Source organism: Cyprinodon tularosa, unplaced genomic scaffold (genome assembly GCF_016077235.1).
Source record: "Cyprinodon tularosa strain WSP-4 unplaced genomic scaffold, ASM1607723v1 ctg642, whole genome shotgun sequence".
In the NCBI taxonomy this organism is placed as follows: Eukaryota; Metazoa; Chordata; class Actinopteri; order Cyprinodontiformes; family Cyprinodontidae; genus Cyprinodon; species Cyprinodon tularosa.
Window position 1 is genome coordinate 274,193 of NW_024039388.1, and position 16,140 is coordinate 290,332.

A 16,140-nucleotide genomic window follows, 5' to 3' on the forward strand; every position below is an offset into this window, starting at 1 on the left:
CAAAGTCCTGAGTCTCTTATGACAGAGTCAAAATATAAAACAAGCATGCGCTATAAATATATTGGAGACGCTTTAAATATTATATCAGACAAAAGAGAGACTTAGAAGGAGGAAGGGGGTTGAGCAGGAAAGGAAAAATGAAGGACAAACATGATAGCGAGTGAAAGAGACATAGATAAAAATAGAAAACAATGAGAGGTAAGAATGATAAATAAAAGTTTAGACAGATATAGAAAAAGGTTTAAGAAATATAAAGGACATCAGCAAGGTAAGAAAGGAAGGAAGGAAAGGACATGAGGAAGAAGGATTAAAGACAAGGTAAGGAATTAAAGAAAGAAGCAATGAAGGAAGGAAACGAGAGAAAAATTAGGGTAGGAGGAGGGAAGGGTGTTACAAACTGAGAAAGAAAATACGGAAAGTAGGAAGGGTGAGGAGGAGGGAGAAAGGAGGAATCAAAGAAAAGGAAAACAAGAACAGAAAAATAATGGGAGAAGGAACACACAATGAAAGAGACCAGGAAAAACGATGCAAGGAAAGGTACAAAGAAGGCAAGTACCTAAAGAATGTGGAAAAAATGAAATAAGAAAGGACATGACTGATGGAAAAGAACATAAGAGAGGAACAAAGGTAGGACGCCTCTAGCAGAAAGGACGGAAGTACGGAAACAGCTAAAGTGGAAATACCGGAAGGGCATAAGGGAGGAGAGAAATCCAGTAGGTAAGGACTGTCAACATCCTTATAACCCCATAAAAAGAGAATTTTATAAACTTTAGACCTGGAAAATCCTGAGATCAAATTCCATACTTTTCCAAACTGCTCAGAAAACCTGAACAAACAAAACGAATAAAACATTTAAATTTGCATAGATCTTTATTTTTTTTTAGTAGAATCTATAATTGACATCAATTAAATAAAAAGAAGAAAACAAAAACGAACATCTTTAAATTACAAGAAAATTACACTGCACCATTCATATAGTACAAAAATAGGCCTTATTTTAGAGTTATGTCCCATGTAGGATAGTCATTCTTATACATTAATCATCGGTCACAAATGTGTAAGGTACTGTGCGCAGCCACAGGTCAGGAGCCTCGAGAAGAGGTGGGAGGAGGTCAAAGATGTGGACTGAGATTGCTCCTCCACCGCACTGTGTTGTGTTTCGTCTCTACTTTAACAAGCATTTGCACGCAGATCTGGTTCAGCCCTTAAGGTCGTGGCGATGGGATACATTCTACCTCCTCCCTCCACAGCTGCTCAACAGGCAACATGTCATTAGGGACCTTCAGAAAGGCAGAGATCACTGGGGTTTCATTTAAACACTTTGAACGCAGCTACAGGAGGACGGATGGGATGAACCAACCTGAAGGTGACACGTTCTATACGAAACAAACAGCATTTAAATGATTGTCTTTGGTTATGCCAAAGATATTGCTCCTATCAGCTAAGTCCGAGTTTGCGTGGCCAATTTCAGACTAAATCCTAAAGAAATGGGAACAAGAGCAACATCTAGCTCCCAGCTGAAAGCCTTTAAATGACGAGGTTTTCATCTTTACAATCGGACAAAAATAATTAGCAATAAACAGATTTTTTTGTCAGCATTTAATAGGTTTAAGCTTTACTGCCAGCCAGGTGGAAACTTTATAGTCATAAAAGGGCTGCTTTCTGGGGCCGCTGGCAAACCAGTTCTTTTTAGTGTGTATTTTATATCACATTGTGGCAATAGAGCCACTGATGGATTTCAGCAGCTCTGGAAGCACGGGCTAATTAATGCTGCCTCCATTCAGGAGTTTCTCTAAAAGTTGAACCCTTGAATGAAAAGAGTTCCTCTTTTCAGAGTTGTCAAGCTGTAGTGAGTACATCAACATAGAACAAAGGAAAATCAATTAAAGGGGAAAGTGACTGAAAGGGAAAATGCAAATAGCAAGATGCCGTCTAAATCATGGTTTTTATTATAGTCAACAGTCAGATTTTAATTGGATCCTGTTTTGTTACCCATTTCCTGGTGTTTGCACAGAGTGAGGCTGGAGCTCAGCGGGGACCAATCAAAGCTGGTATGGCGGTAGGCACTGACGTATATCACACAAAGCTCCAGGCTATAACACATTTGTTGCTTTTGAGGTTGTTATTTTCCCCACCAGATCCGCTCTCAAAGGTCTCCTGTCAGTCCAGAAACAACCAAATGTGCTGCACGTTTCCTGTTTGGGCCATCTGAGGGTATAAAACTGGTTTTGACAGCATCCGTACTAAAATACCTGCATCTGTCAGCTTCACCTTTACAAACTGAGCCTTTTCTGAAACACATGTGAAGGTTTTGCAACACAAGTGGTTCAATTAATAGCTAAAATCAATTTTTCTGTGTGCCTTTGCACCCTTCTTGCCTTCAAGACAAGGTAAATGATTGTCAGTGACATAAACTTAGGAAAAAAAACAAAAAACAATAAAATAAGACGACAAAAGTCCAGAGGAAGACGCCCCTTAGAAACGATCCCACCGGTTTTAGCCAGCCATTTTCATCTGTGAACATTTCATCTCATTAAGCGGTTTTAAAGCCCACTCATAAGCACGCATGATGCTGATCCTAAAAGGCAATACATTTAAGAGCGAACAGGTGAGTTTCCGGGGAAGTAGAGTTGACAGTTTAGTGATCTGCTTTCACTTCTTTTCTTCTGAAACATAAACCCATCCAACTATATCACCACAGAGAAAATGTCATGCCTATCCCATACTTAAATGCACCTCTATAATTAACAGCCCCGTCTAAGTGTGTGAAGCCTTGCTGTGGAATGAGAGGTAGATAAAAGGATGAGCAGCTGCAGTTTTTTATGCACGCCATCATCTGGAAACCTCTTCCAGCAAGCATTGGCTTTTCTGTGCAGAAATTTAAACAGAGTGAAAGAAAACAAATAAAAAAAAAGGATAGGAATCAATGGAATCAAAATGGCTATAATGGATTAAACAATGAGACGCTTATTTCATATGATCACAGCCCAGAAAAGAAGAAAAACAAAATGATACCACTTAAAATAATTATATTAATAAAATCTCTTAGCTGTAGAATCATTTGGAGTAAAATATTCAAGTATGCCGACTTGATCATTTGAATTTGTGATTGGATGAGGTGCAGAGACGCTGATGAGCTAAGGAGCGTCGATAGTGGGATTTTAATCCACACTTGAGATTTGAAGAGGAGAGTTAAGAGTGGGGGGGGGATCATAGCCTCAGAGGCTAGGCGAGTCAGGTGATGCTTTACAACCTTGGTCATGCTCGTGCACAAATCAAACCCACATCCAGTCATTAAGACATGAACCTTGTGTTTGTGGGGCTGATTCACTCTGACAGCAGCGGGGGGGCCCCTGATGTATTGTTACAGCCTCTGCTGTGTCGATGAATCAATCACAGGTAAGTCAACACCTGCCAGCTGCTTTGAGGGGCTCACAAATGCACGGCGGCGCCTCGGCTGCTTCATCTCCCACCCAAGGAGAGAGAGGGGCATCAGATGCTGCCATTAAAATAGAAAGCTGGGTGTGAGATATTTATGTAGAGATGTTTTCTTGGCATTTCTTTTTCCTGGAACGCAGCTTGCCTTAGAAAAAAGTGAGGCTGGAATCTAAAAATGATGGAAAGCGTTTAGATATTTAATGTGTGGCTTTCTTTGCTCTGATGGCATTTTAAACTGTCAAATCTCTTGTTCTTTTATTTTAAACGCAGTAATAAAATGCACAGATTTTAAATACTGATGTTAGCAAATGACAAAGAGGAAAGAAGAAAATGTTTTTCAATGAGTCTGAATGGCTCTTTGAATAACTGTCATTTTGCCATCAGTTAAAATCTTAAATGACAGGAAGCACTTTAATGTCTTCATTAATGGCACGACGCTCCAAACTGCTCATCAGATCTCAACACCCATTTCTATGCAGGCTCATTCATTCAGAAATGCACACGCACACAAAATCATCTCTTATTCTCCTGCTCAAAATCTCATCTGGCTACTGCACTGAGACTAATGGAAGATTGGGGGGGGTGTAGATACAGTAAATGAGCATTTGTTTGCTGTAAGCTGGAGGTAAAATGAACTCTGCACCAACAGATGCTGGTAGTGATATGAGATTTGGGGGAAAAAAAGCATCCAAGTGTGAACAAAGCAAAAGCTCAGGCTGATCCCAGCTTCAAAAACAGCAGCTCCCCATCATGAGTCCCACGACGAAGTGAGACCAGTTCCTAAAAGCAGATGAGGATCTAAATAAGACAGCGAGGATACAATTAAGAGGGTGTTTGAGTGGAAGAGACAGAGAGGACAGTGAACTGCCCTGAAGTGTGGAGACAGATGGGGATGAGAGGAATTTAAAGGAGAGCAGGAGGAGGAGGGACTTCTGAAGGCATTAAAGAGCACTTTGTGTTTTGATAAAGGCAGTCCTCTCGTTGTGGACGTCAAACTCATCATTTTCCGAGTCCGTGTTCAGCCCGTCGTCCCCCCAGACCGTCGGAATGCCGCGGTACGACACTACCCGGCTTCCCCTCAGGCTGAAGCCACCGCCCGCCTCCAAAGAGGGCAGCTTGATGAGCGCGCCGGAGCGGAGCTGAAGCAGCAGGAATACGCCTGCGAAGGTAGCGATGATGGCCACACAGCTGAGCAAGGCGATGGTGACGGGAAGCTGTGAGCCATGCTCGAGCAGAGACTTGGGGACTTCCTGGCCCACCATGAAGCCGCCGGGGGACTCTCGCATGGAGTGGTTGAGGCGCAGGCAGGTACCGGAGATGGAGTCCAAGGAGCTGTGATCGGGGCAGGACAGGCAGAACTGAGGGCTGAGGCTGCTGCAGGTGACGCAGGGCGGCGGGCAGGGCAGGCAGGCTGGGACGGAAGTTGGCTGGATGGAGTTTCCCACAGTGTAGTTGAGGGGCTGGGAGCCCACTGCGAACCCTGCGGGACATTCTTTCACACAGCCCCGCTGAAAGAGGTAGTAGCCAGGGTTGCACTCTGCAGCAGAGAGAGAGAGAAACTGAAATCAGCTGCTGCACTCACCATCTACCCTCTCGTATGAGTCAGAGGAGCCCTAAAGAGGGAACCAAAATCATTATTTCTACATATCTCCAAGCTATCAAAATTCCAGAGGTAGGACAGAACCTTTGTTATAAAACAAGATTATTCAACTCACTTCCTAAATGAACATTGAACTTCAAATAATAAACACGATTCAATCAGAGGAAAGTTATTTTTTTTCATTAAGTAGTGGTTTGTCCTGAATTTAAGTTACTTTATTTATAGGTTAATTTGGTCTGCAAGTTATCCATCTGCAGAAACGCATCTCAGCAAGCACCACAGGCCAAATGAAAATCAGCATAAATATAAAAAGTGGAAGCAGAAGTGGGAAAAAAAGTCTGTAACACCCAAAGCAACATTTTGTGATGGGTGCTGGGGCAAAGCTAGTTTTAAAAAACTTAGTGCTCTGCAGCCAGGGACTAGAAATGTCTAGAAAGAAGTTTGCAACAGCCAACCGCGCTAACTCTGATCTAAGCTGCGATGTTTGATTGAACTTCTGTTCTTTAGGGATAAAAATCATGTATCTTAACAGCTGTGTCCACTTCCCAGAACAAGAAGCATGTAGTTTACTAAGAACTTGTAATTTTCTTGTCTCTGCAATTTTAGTTGTTCAATTCTTTCTGGTAAAAGTTTTAAAATTCACTGCAAAACCCTTTAGTCTTTCATATACAATAACTGATGGTCTAAATTCATAAAGCACTCATACTAATACGAGGAGAATGAGATAAATTGAGTGGAATACTGAGTGAAAAAACAAACTTAAGATAATTCAATTAAAGTGCATCTCCACAATTTATTAAGATACTGCAATGAATGTAGAGCTCAAGAGATGTAAATGCTATTTATTTATTTTAATTTCATCTTATTTCTTAGATCTGCTACAGTGATCTTTCTTCGCAGAACGTTACACTATAAAATCCCTACACGACTTGCAGTTGTTTAGTCAAAATTACAAGTCATCCACGTCCTGGAAGTTTGTTTATCTGTGTTTATCTTACATGAAAGGTTTTTCTGATTCTGATAAATCTGCAGTGAAGTAGCAATAGCTGGAGTGTTGTTTCTGTCCAACTCTATTGAAACAAATGCTTTTAATAAAAAGGATTAAAGGATTATTTAATCATTTAATAATCATTTAATTATTTAATAAGTGGGATGCATTTCCTTTCAAACCAGAAGCAGGGAAAACTTTAGTTCATGTACACACATCATTTTATGACTTCATCAAGTCGAGTCTAGAATCATTACATTCTCAACTCCACAGCTTCAGAGAAATCCTCTACTCCAGTTTGTCTTCAGTGGTACCAATTACCCGGATGCTTGGTTTCAGCATCTTTTGTTTTTCGCAGTAATGAACTCTGCTGCACTCTGAGAGCAACGAACAAAAACAGCAGAAGGGATCCAGCTACAGATAAGTGCCTATCTAGTAATCAGTTACAGTGTGAGGGCAGCAAAGCTGAAAAATAAACAGATAAATAAATAGGCTTGAATACAAGAAAAAAAATAATCTCTGCAGCGTTTCAGCAGCTTGGGGAAGAATGATAATTGTGTTTCAGCTGTCATACAGCCCTCTGTTCCTGAGATGTACAATTATCATAACATTCTGGTTGAGATGCTGCTAAAATGCATGATAATTGTATTCAGTCAGCACTTGTGTGTTGACATGTTTAACCCTCGCACAGCCTGTAGGGGTCAGGCTGACTCCATCTCAGTCAGCATGTAGCTGCATTTAGAAGTGGCTCAGTGGGAGCGGGAGACCTCGCCTATAGCAATAGTTGTATTAGGAAGGAAGAGCAGTGAAGAGCTTCAAATTGAAATTAGATTAGTTAAGAGAGCTGAGGTGATGCTTATTTGATCTAATCAGAGGTTACCTATTCATTTAAAATGCCAATCCCGGCAGGAGAGTGTTGAGAAACTGAGTATGGTGTGCAGCTGAGCACACACCGTCACAAGTTTAGCTGAGGTGTGTTGCCTGTTTTCTCACTAACCGGGTCCATTTATCTGTTTTATTCACCCTCTGACTGCTGCGGCTGTGTGAAAGGAGCTAACTGGGGTGAGGATGACTTGTCTTACCGATACATTTTGTGCTCAGATCCAAAGTCTTGCAGTTGTTGTTGCTGGACTGGGACTGTTCAGATGAGCTGGAAGATGCTGAGCCGGTGCCATAAAGCACCAGGGTGAACTGGGTCAGGGTGCCTAAAATGAGACAAGGGGATAAAAAAAGAAATTAGAAATAGGCCCGTCAAAAGCCACAAGGCTCCAGTGCTCCCAGTGGATTCTGGTAATTGTGTTCTTTCTATTCCTGACAGAACATGGCTCTGAAACATGAACTACGGATTTAAAAAGAACACATCCTCTATTACAGAGTTCAGTTATGAAGAACATATCAACTAATTAAAAATAAAAAAAAATCAATCACTTTTAGAGGTGTGACTTCTGTAAATCACTCCTGACTACTGATGAATGTTTAAGACAATAACCCAGATTCTTGACTGCATATTAAGTTGTGGAGCAGCTTTGTGGGGTTAGCAATGCTCTGACGCAAGATCGTAGAGCAAACATAAAAGCTCCTTTCTACTATAACGTATGCTGCCTCATGTCCTTCTTGCACTTGTGACCTAGAAATTGTTCCCTGCCAAAGACGCTGAGCCATCTTCCAATCCCTTAAAAGCACCTTGAGGAAATGAGAACAAAGGAGGCTCCAGGAGGACCTTAGAGGAGATGAATCAAAGGAGGATCCTTCCTTGGATGATTTTTTTTTTTTTTTTTTATTATCCCAAAGATGAAGCAGAAATGCTTTTGAGTATAATGAAATCCCCCCACAGATTGTCATGCAAAAGAGCAAAGATCAACAGGTAAACTGGTTGCTGCAAAGCCACAAAGTTTAAACTACTGCAGAGACAGTAAAGCCTCTTGATGTCTAATCACCTGGCAGTGAACTATGACCCTTTTATCTGATTAGTAGACACAACAGATTGCAATCTGTTGAACAATTCAGAAAGATGGACTTGCAGAAAAAAAAAATAAAACCAGTCAGAGGATAGCTGCTTTACCATAATCACTGGCACCAGCTACGTTCTCAATCTCCAGCGTCCACACCCCGCTGGGGTTCTCATCCCAAGAGTGGGTGGTCATGAACGCCCAGTCATTGAAACCCTCTGATGAGTAGTCATGAGGCCTAAAGGACATAGAGCATTTAGCAGTGTTATTGGGATTATGCATTTAAACTCAATGCATTCACGGTCTGGGGTTGCTAGTACCTCGGGTGCAGCAGGGTGGAGCGCGTGCCGGCAGGACTGATGAGGTGGATGGCCAAGTTCCCCCTCCGGTTGTAGGTGAGGGTGAGCCGGGCCTGGACGTGCTCTAAAGAGGTCACATGGCTGTCTGAACCGAAGCAGGCATCCACGCTTCTGTCAATCAACAAGTGGCTGCCGATGTTCCTACAAGACGACAACAGAAGCAAGACACGTACATTAGGTTCGAAGCAAACATTATATTTCCTTCTTTTTTGTGCCAGCACTGCTGACCAAAATAGGCTGGAGGGTGAGACGGATTAATGTCTGAGAATCACTGTTTCTTAGGCAGGTAAAGCATTCAATACCCCTCTCTCCTTCACCTCAAATCCTCTTAGGACACATTTACAATAATTCTGAGATGGACAGCAGCAGATGTGCACAAAACGCTCAGATTTGTCATATCGCATCATACAGTATATGACCTGCCTCCAATGAGTCCAAACAGATCTGCATATTCCAAGCTCCATTATAGGATCACCTGCAGTAAAACGCTTTTGATGAGTAAAGCAGCTTTACACTAGAGAAGACGACTAGAAGCTGAACTTAAGGCGCTGTGGGGGAGTGATAAACTACACTTCAATAACCTTAATTAGCCGTTTAGCTTCTAAGTCTGCCGCAGCAAATGGCAGCTCATCCCGAGGAGAGTTGCGCTAAAGGTTTCTGTCAAACTACTTTCCACAGTCCCCACATGCTTGCTTTGGATGATCAGCTGAGTTTTTTTAAATATTACTTATTGTCTGCTGTTATGACAAACTTATTTACGAATTGAGCTAGTTTTAAATGGGCTTAGAAATTATATCTATGGTAAAATGGAGCACTATAAATAACCTGGATACTGCTGAGGATCGCTATGGTTATTTTTTTTAAGTCATTTTTATCTTATTTTTCTTCCAAACAGTGAGGCTCTATCAGATTTATTTTTATAATCATACATAATATTTTTTGCTATTTTTTGTAAAGGCTGTCACTGCGTCTCCCTCTTCTGCCGGGGGGGGAAGTAATTACCTCCCTAATGGATGTGATGACAATTAGAGTCCTGATATCATGACAATTGTTAGGTGACAATATATCTTGTAAGGATGGTACCAGGTAGTAAGAATTCAATACGAGGCTTTAAGCAGATATTAGATAATTGATCTTTTTGTTCCTCCCCTTTGGATTAGGAGACTTAAATCAGTTAAAATTAAATTCTGCAGGTTGGGCCTCTACCCTCCAGAGACTCCTTTGTATTGTATGTAAGGTTTATCATGGCACACAAAAGATAATTCTTGAGCCCAGCCAAACGTGCAGCTTTGTGATGCTGCGGCTGGGTAACCTAGGAGAAAAGAGGAGGGTGTTTCTAGACTACAAATAATCGGATGAAAAGCTCCAAGAAAGCTTCCAGCTCATCCACCTGCTCTTTTCTCAAAACTAAATATTGTTTTTTTTTTTTGTCTCCAATATTTGCAATCAGTTCTTAGAAAAAACAAAATGTGCAAACGCAAATTCAGAGGGCATGGAGAAGGGAAGAAATCCAGCCAGTAACAAATCCAACCTTGTTCAGTCAAGGGGGGAAGCTTAGAGGAGATTTTTCTCCAGTACTTTTCCCTCTTTGGTTAAAAATCCTCTTTCCAAAATATGATCACAGCTGCTGTATGAATGGCCGATATCAGAGGCTCTTTTGATATGTTAATATCTGAATGTAGTGAATAACGCTGCTAATGGAGTTATTCCTTCCTCAGATTGTTTATTGTGAATCACTTTTGATAAACAAGGCAGCTAAAAACCTAAAATGTAAACTGAATAACCTGCAGCTCCCAGATGCTGGAACCATCTGGTCATTGCCACAGTAAAGGAGAGACAAAGCTCTGACCCAGTGAGACGAGTGACAGGGAGAGCATAATGAACAGAGGATGTCACACGGAGTTTAGACCGTATCGCCCGGGAAGAGTGGCGGGGGAAGAAAAAAAAAGATGGCTGAAAACTAATGTTAAAGATGTAATTGGGAGAAGCCCGAGCAGACAAACATTGGCAGAGATTTTAATGAATTCAACCAGGCCGACAGAAATGAAGACAACGTTTCACTGAAATGATGCATGAAGGCTAATTTAGAAAACTCCTGCACAGGCATATGGTGATGGAACATTAAGGCTCCACTAACCAAACTGCAACACATCCAAAACTGTTTACCATGCAACATCTACTGGAATGGAATCTGGTCATTTGGTCTGTGATAGAGATTTGTGCCATGCACCGCTGCACTAGCTTCTCTGCTCATTTTATTGAGTAACTGTAAGTCAATTAAGAATCTTGTTTTCGTCTCATTTGGTTATATAATTGTTCTTTTACCATATAAAAAGCAACAAAAAAACAACAGTAGCCCTCATATATTCCAGTTGTCGTCAGGTGCCATCAGAGAATCTAACTGAATGGGTAAAGAAATCATATTAGTTGAGTCTACATTCGGCTTTACTTGCTTTCATTCTTTTTACCATAACTACAAATGTTGGAATCAATACAAAAGGCAGACATAATGATAATGTAAATGAATACCAACCTCGGCTCAGTGAGAATAGAGATCACACACTTTCTCTGTGGCCCCACATTCGTCCACGTCTTTGCCATTGATACAATAGCACTGGCATCAAGCAGACCGTATCCATAGGAATGGCTGACTGTAGAAACAAGAAAAGAGATGAGCCTCATGAATGTCTGCTTTCTGAAGGGTGATAGTCACCCTGGTGCAGTTTCGGAGACCAATATCCACTAATTACATTTTTTAAGTGTCAGATAGCTCCTCTGTTATATAATTGAGTTATGTTCGTGTTTAAGGCATTAAGGGATTCTGCACTTTTTTTTTTTTAAGTGTCAGCATCAGCCTTTTTAACTAAACACTCATCCTTCTTTTAGTACCTAGTGTGTTGATAACTGTGACGCTTCTTCTTGGCATTTATCAGCTTTATTTTTCCTCTTAGAAGTGATACTAAGTGCCTGTAGTCATTTTTTAATTTGTACAAGCAAAGAAGAGCCAATTTCCCCAATTTTGGCCCACATTTACTGGTTTCGCCACTGGAGTCCTATTTGTTTTTAAGCCTCTTAACAGTTGTGCTCCATTTTATCTGTCTGAACCACTGCATTCTAATGTTCCGTCTCATTCCCTCAGGTCCGTAGACCAGATGCTTTTACATGTTGCAAAGATGTGATGAAAACTCTTACTCAGACTTTGGATGCCATGCAGGCTCTTCTCCTTACTGTTTTTTTAATCTCTTAACTTTTAATCTTTGGTTAAACCAATTTGAATTATTGACTACGTTCACAGATTCATTTTCTGTCTATCCTGTTTTATTTCTCACAGACTTTTTTCTTAACTTCCTGTGTTCTTCAGTGTTTTTCTGCCTTTTTCTGCCTCTCCGACATATCTCTCCCTTACGTTTAATTTAATTGTTCAGCACTTAAGTCATCTGTTTTATTTTACCATTTTAAGCACAAAAGGTGTAGTGATGCATATAGAGTACAGTACAAATGTTTAAGGATATGTAGACTCCTGCTCTGTTCAACAGTGTAGTTTCATCACTATTTGTGAAATAAAAAGAAATTGGTAATATTAATAACAGCACTGATTCTTCAAAGGAATAGCCCTGGTAGATTGTTTCTAAGATCTCTCCAAACTAACCACAGATTTCCTATGGGTGTGGGTTTGTCCACTCTTTTGCGCTTCCCTGTTGGCTCTGGAGGGTGGATGAGTATCTCACTGCATAAATAACAGTCTTGAGCACTCAACATATCCTGACCAGATCTCAACCCTGTTTATACAAATCTAGCCGCAAAAATGTATATATGGCCAGACTTGTATAATTTGGCATGCTCTTTTTGTATGCAGCACTCTTTTCACAGTGCCTAAAAGCTGCACATTACTGTCTATTTTCCTGCCCTCAGGATCATCTCTTTACAGAAGACAACTTGGCCGAAGCTGCTGCACCTTTGCGTCCGACTCCATTGGTTCTCCAGTCGTTCGTGAGCAGGTGGGCGGGACGAGAAGTTCTCACAACCAGATGTTGCATGTCCCTCCATGTCAGTTGTTTACTGGAACAAACAGAAATGCATGTTTGCACATAAAAATAGCCAACATCAGCAAACACGTGTAGCACCACATGCTCTTGCTTATAAATCAAGCTGAAGCTCCACAGAAGATCAAAGGGCTGAGCCTGTCAATGCATGTGCAGCTTAAACTTGCAGGTGGAAAGCTAATTAAATCAATTAGGTCCCAGTCACAGTTTCAGCAAGGCTATTAGGTCTTAATCCGGCATGTGTTTGAGGTTCATTTGAAGCCTTTGCCAAAAATAAAGAAAAACTAAAAAAGTTTTGTTTTTCTACAGAATGCTAACATTAAGCAGGGATAAAGGTCTGGGCTGGAATTGTCATTCTTTTTGTTAACTTCATATAGCTTTAAATTCAGCTTAATTTTTTATTATGGATTTAGTTCAAATGAGGGCATTCGACAGGCTAACTCTGGGTGAATCCTTCCTCATCCAATTCATTTTTATTTTTTGTCTCTATAGTTTTTTCCTCTCCATCATCTAGACTAATTGCTTGCATTGAAGCTTGTGCCCAACATCTTTCATGGCCATCCATTAGTGCTGGGTGACGAGATAAAAATGATTAGTGCTGCGAGGTATTTGTAACAGCACAGTTGAAAAATGTGGCTGAAGGCTTAAATAACTTCATTCTGAATACTTTTTTTTTTAAATTCTCTTTTTATTGAAAAATCTAATTATAATGGATGAGCAACAGGCAGCACCACCGGCAGCGGATTAATCCAACATGAGGGCTTTAAGGATGCAGCAACAAAAAAGTATGAATCTGTTCATCTTTTTGAAATATTTTCTGTCACCATCTTTTCAACTCAAACTGCTTAGAAATCGAATGTGTTCAAACCTTCTCTAAAAAAAAATTCAGGCGTAGCTTAATGAGCTTACAGTACACACATTGTTTTGTTTTTTTTTTCCTTTTCGCTGCATTTCAATCAATTTCAAATTTAATCAATATAATTGGAGCAAATAAGCGGTACAGGTCCAAAAAAAAGCAGTAAAAGCACTTACTTGGCTTCTAGAGCGAGAGCAATGATCCCAGCAGCCAGGGGGGCAGAGGCAGAGGTGCCGGTGTGAGAGTCTGTACATTTAGATTTGAGGTCTGTTGTTATCTGGGGAGGAAAGACAAAAAAAAAAAAAAAAAAACATCTTTCAGACAGATTTCTCCATTTTGGCAGTGCTGTTATCTTCTGATTTAGATTCTTTGTCACATTTTAATCGTTCAGATGAAACTAAATTTAATATCAAGAAAGGTAGACCTTAATAAATACAAGGTCTTTAGCAGTGTTTTCATGATGATTTATCTTTATAATAATTTAGTGACATAGGAAGCTTTTCTATCATTACTGGCCTGGTTATAACTGGTCCTAAGATCATACCACACAATTTCAATCTGATGTAGGTCTGGGCTTAGACTAGGCCATTTCAAAACATTTCATTCTCTGCCATTTATAGGTGGACCTTTAGGTGTGTATCAGTTCATTATCTTAATATTATTAATATATAATATATTATAGTATAATATTCTATTATAGTATAATATTCTACGCCATGATTCCCAAATACACAGAATAATTCATTGATCGATCAATCTGGCAATCTGTGTTCCAAAAAGCAGCAAAGGAACTTCATATTACCTTCCCGGCAACATGTTTGCCGGTCATTTTAATGTAGTTTTTCGTTTTCTATAAAGATACATTTTTGTTGCGTCATTCTGCAGCATATTTATTGATCCTCAAGACTTTTTTGGCTGAGTGTGAGATTGGCCTTTTGTAATTGGTTAGGCTTACCACTGCTTTTTTGTCTTGGAAATCTCCCCAGTTTTGTCCAGCCTCTGTGTCATACTGCTGCATCATAAACATGATGCGGTCTTGGAATAATTATGGTGACTACTGCTTTGAATGTCAGTAAGGTAGTTTGGTGAAGAAACAACATTTTGCAACCATAGCTTATGAGGCGGGGTGTACATATTTGGGGGCACACATTTATACAGCAGATTAGTTCGGATAGTTTGGCACATGATGTCACAAATTTTTAACATTTTTCTAAATGCATGTGGCATGTAAACACAAAAGAAAAAATTTTTATCTGCAAAGAGAAAAATAAATTTTCACAGCATGGTATGTTATTCACTTAAAAATCAATGTTTTTTTATGCCTGCTAGTGCAACCAAATTTGTTTTTTAGAAATTCAGGTAAATATCAATCGATATTTATCTGAATTTAACTTTCCTATTACATTTTATAACCAATTTCCTTTAAAGCTCTTAGATAACTTAAAACTTGCCCCAGTTATATGAATAAAATCCCTTACTCTTCACCTTATTCTCATTTGTTATCTTATACTGCTTGTATTTGCTGGGGGCAAGAATCAGCTAATGCATAAAGAGTCAGAATGTGAAGAGCACAAAGCTGCCAGCTAGAAAAATCAAACCATGGAAATCATGTGCTCTCCTTCTCTTTAAGAGACTCTTTTTAGAAGGAACTGCTTCAGCAGACATCCCCCTAGTGATCCACAGCGGAGAGCTGTGGGTTCACTGGGCAGCTCCCAGATGTGAATATCTCCCCCTGCAAGCATAAAAACCAAGCGGCTGCAAAAACCAGAGAGTTTCTTCAAAGAAAACTGTCTCATATGATAAAAAGAAAAAAACTTTTCAAATCCTGCAGCTCAATGCAAAAAATAAAGTTGGTCTACTTTGTTGAACAAGACTGCAAAATAAAAGCAGAGCAAGAAAAGATACTTATACAGACTTCACGCAAAAATAATTTCAAATAATAAGAACTGACATACTTTTGATCATATTTTACAAATTAATATTTTTAGTAAGGAAAAGAAAAGAGGACCAAAACCAAACCAAAAAAATTTCAGTAAAACATTAAAATGTTTTCTCTGGAATAACCTCACAGATGTCGCCCTTTCTCCTAGTCTCCAGCCCCCCCAAAGTTCATGAGTGACATCATAATTAAATCGGTGCATCACAGACACATTACAGGACCAGGCACATGTCATGAAGATGTCATCGGCTGCCTGTCAGGCTCTTTAAGCTCTGTGGCTGCATGTTATATAGAGAAAATGTGTGTGCATGCTGGTGCGCATGTATATCTAGGAAAGAGATTTAATGCTTGTCACAAGAATGTTAAACTGAAACAGATTTGATGGATGGAGCTCCAGCATTTTACTATGGATGTTTTAATGAGTCACAACTGTGAAAACAGAAAGAAAAGTTACTTAACTGACTGCAAAAAAGTTAATTAATGAATTGTTTAACTTTATTTTATTTTCAATAAATTATTAAACTTTTTTACTATGGTAAAAGATAAACTTTACTAAGATAAATATCCAAAATGATATAACTTATAGCTTTTTTTAAGGTCCTCCCTCAGCAAAAATCATTAAAGTAGCAACAACCAGATCAAATCTGATCTGTATAAGTATTATTTATTTCAACATATTTGAAAATATTTATCACCGCATAGCAGAGGTACGCCTTGGAAACTGTACATCTGATTATACTGCTCGTCTTTCCAATCTTAAATTATGCAAATATGGAATCATGCCGAGGCAAATGCCACTTTTCCAGAGGGACACTGAACCATTTCCAAGACATTCAACAGATACAATCAGCCTGTTTGCTTCCTGTCAGTCAATTTGGCTGCTGAAACTAAGAGATGTCTGAGAAGCAGGTTGACTGGATGTCTGAACCAGCTTAAAATAGCTCTATGTTAAGAGGAAAAGCTACTCC

The 16,140-nt window shown here is 39.8% G+C and overlaps 1 protein-coding gene across 3 annotated transcripts in view; it reads right to left on the minus strand.

Moving 5' to 3' along the window:
• Positions 1–851: 851 nt before the first annotated feature.
• furina (furin (paired basic amino acid cleaving enzyme) a) overlaps positions 852–16,140 on the minus strand; it is a 91,766-nt gene continuing 76,477 nt past the window's right edge. For all 3 annotated transcript variants that reach the window (XM_038308633.1, XM_038308634.1, XM_038308635.1), the window contains exons 10-16: positions 13,410–13,510; positions 12,290–12,393; positions 10,868–10,985; positions 8,296–8,475; positions 8,089–8,213; positions 7,109–7,231; positions 852–4,975 (exon numbers count right to left, since the gene is read on the minus strand). In XM_038308633.1, coding sequence (XP_038164561.1) covers positions 4,380–4,975; positions 7,109–7,231; positions 8,089–8,213; positions 8,296–8,475; positions 10,868–10,985; positions 12,290–12,393; positions 13,410–13,510 — 1,347 coding nt within the window. In that variant the 3' untranslated portion in view covers positions 852–4,379. The remainder of the gene's footprint in view (positions 4,976–7,108; positions 7,232–8,088; positions 8,214–8,295; positions 8,476–10,867; positions 10,986–12,289; positions 12,394–13,409; positions 13,511–16,140) is intronic.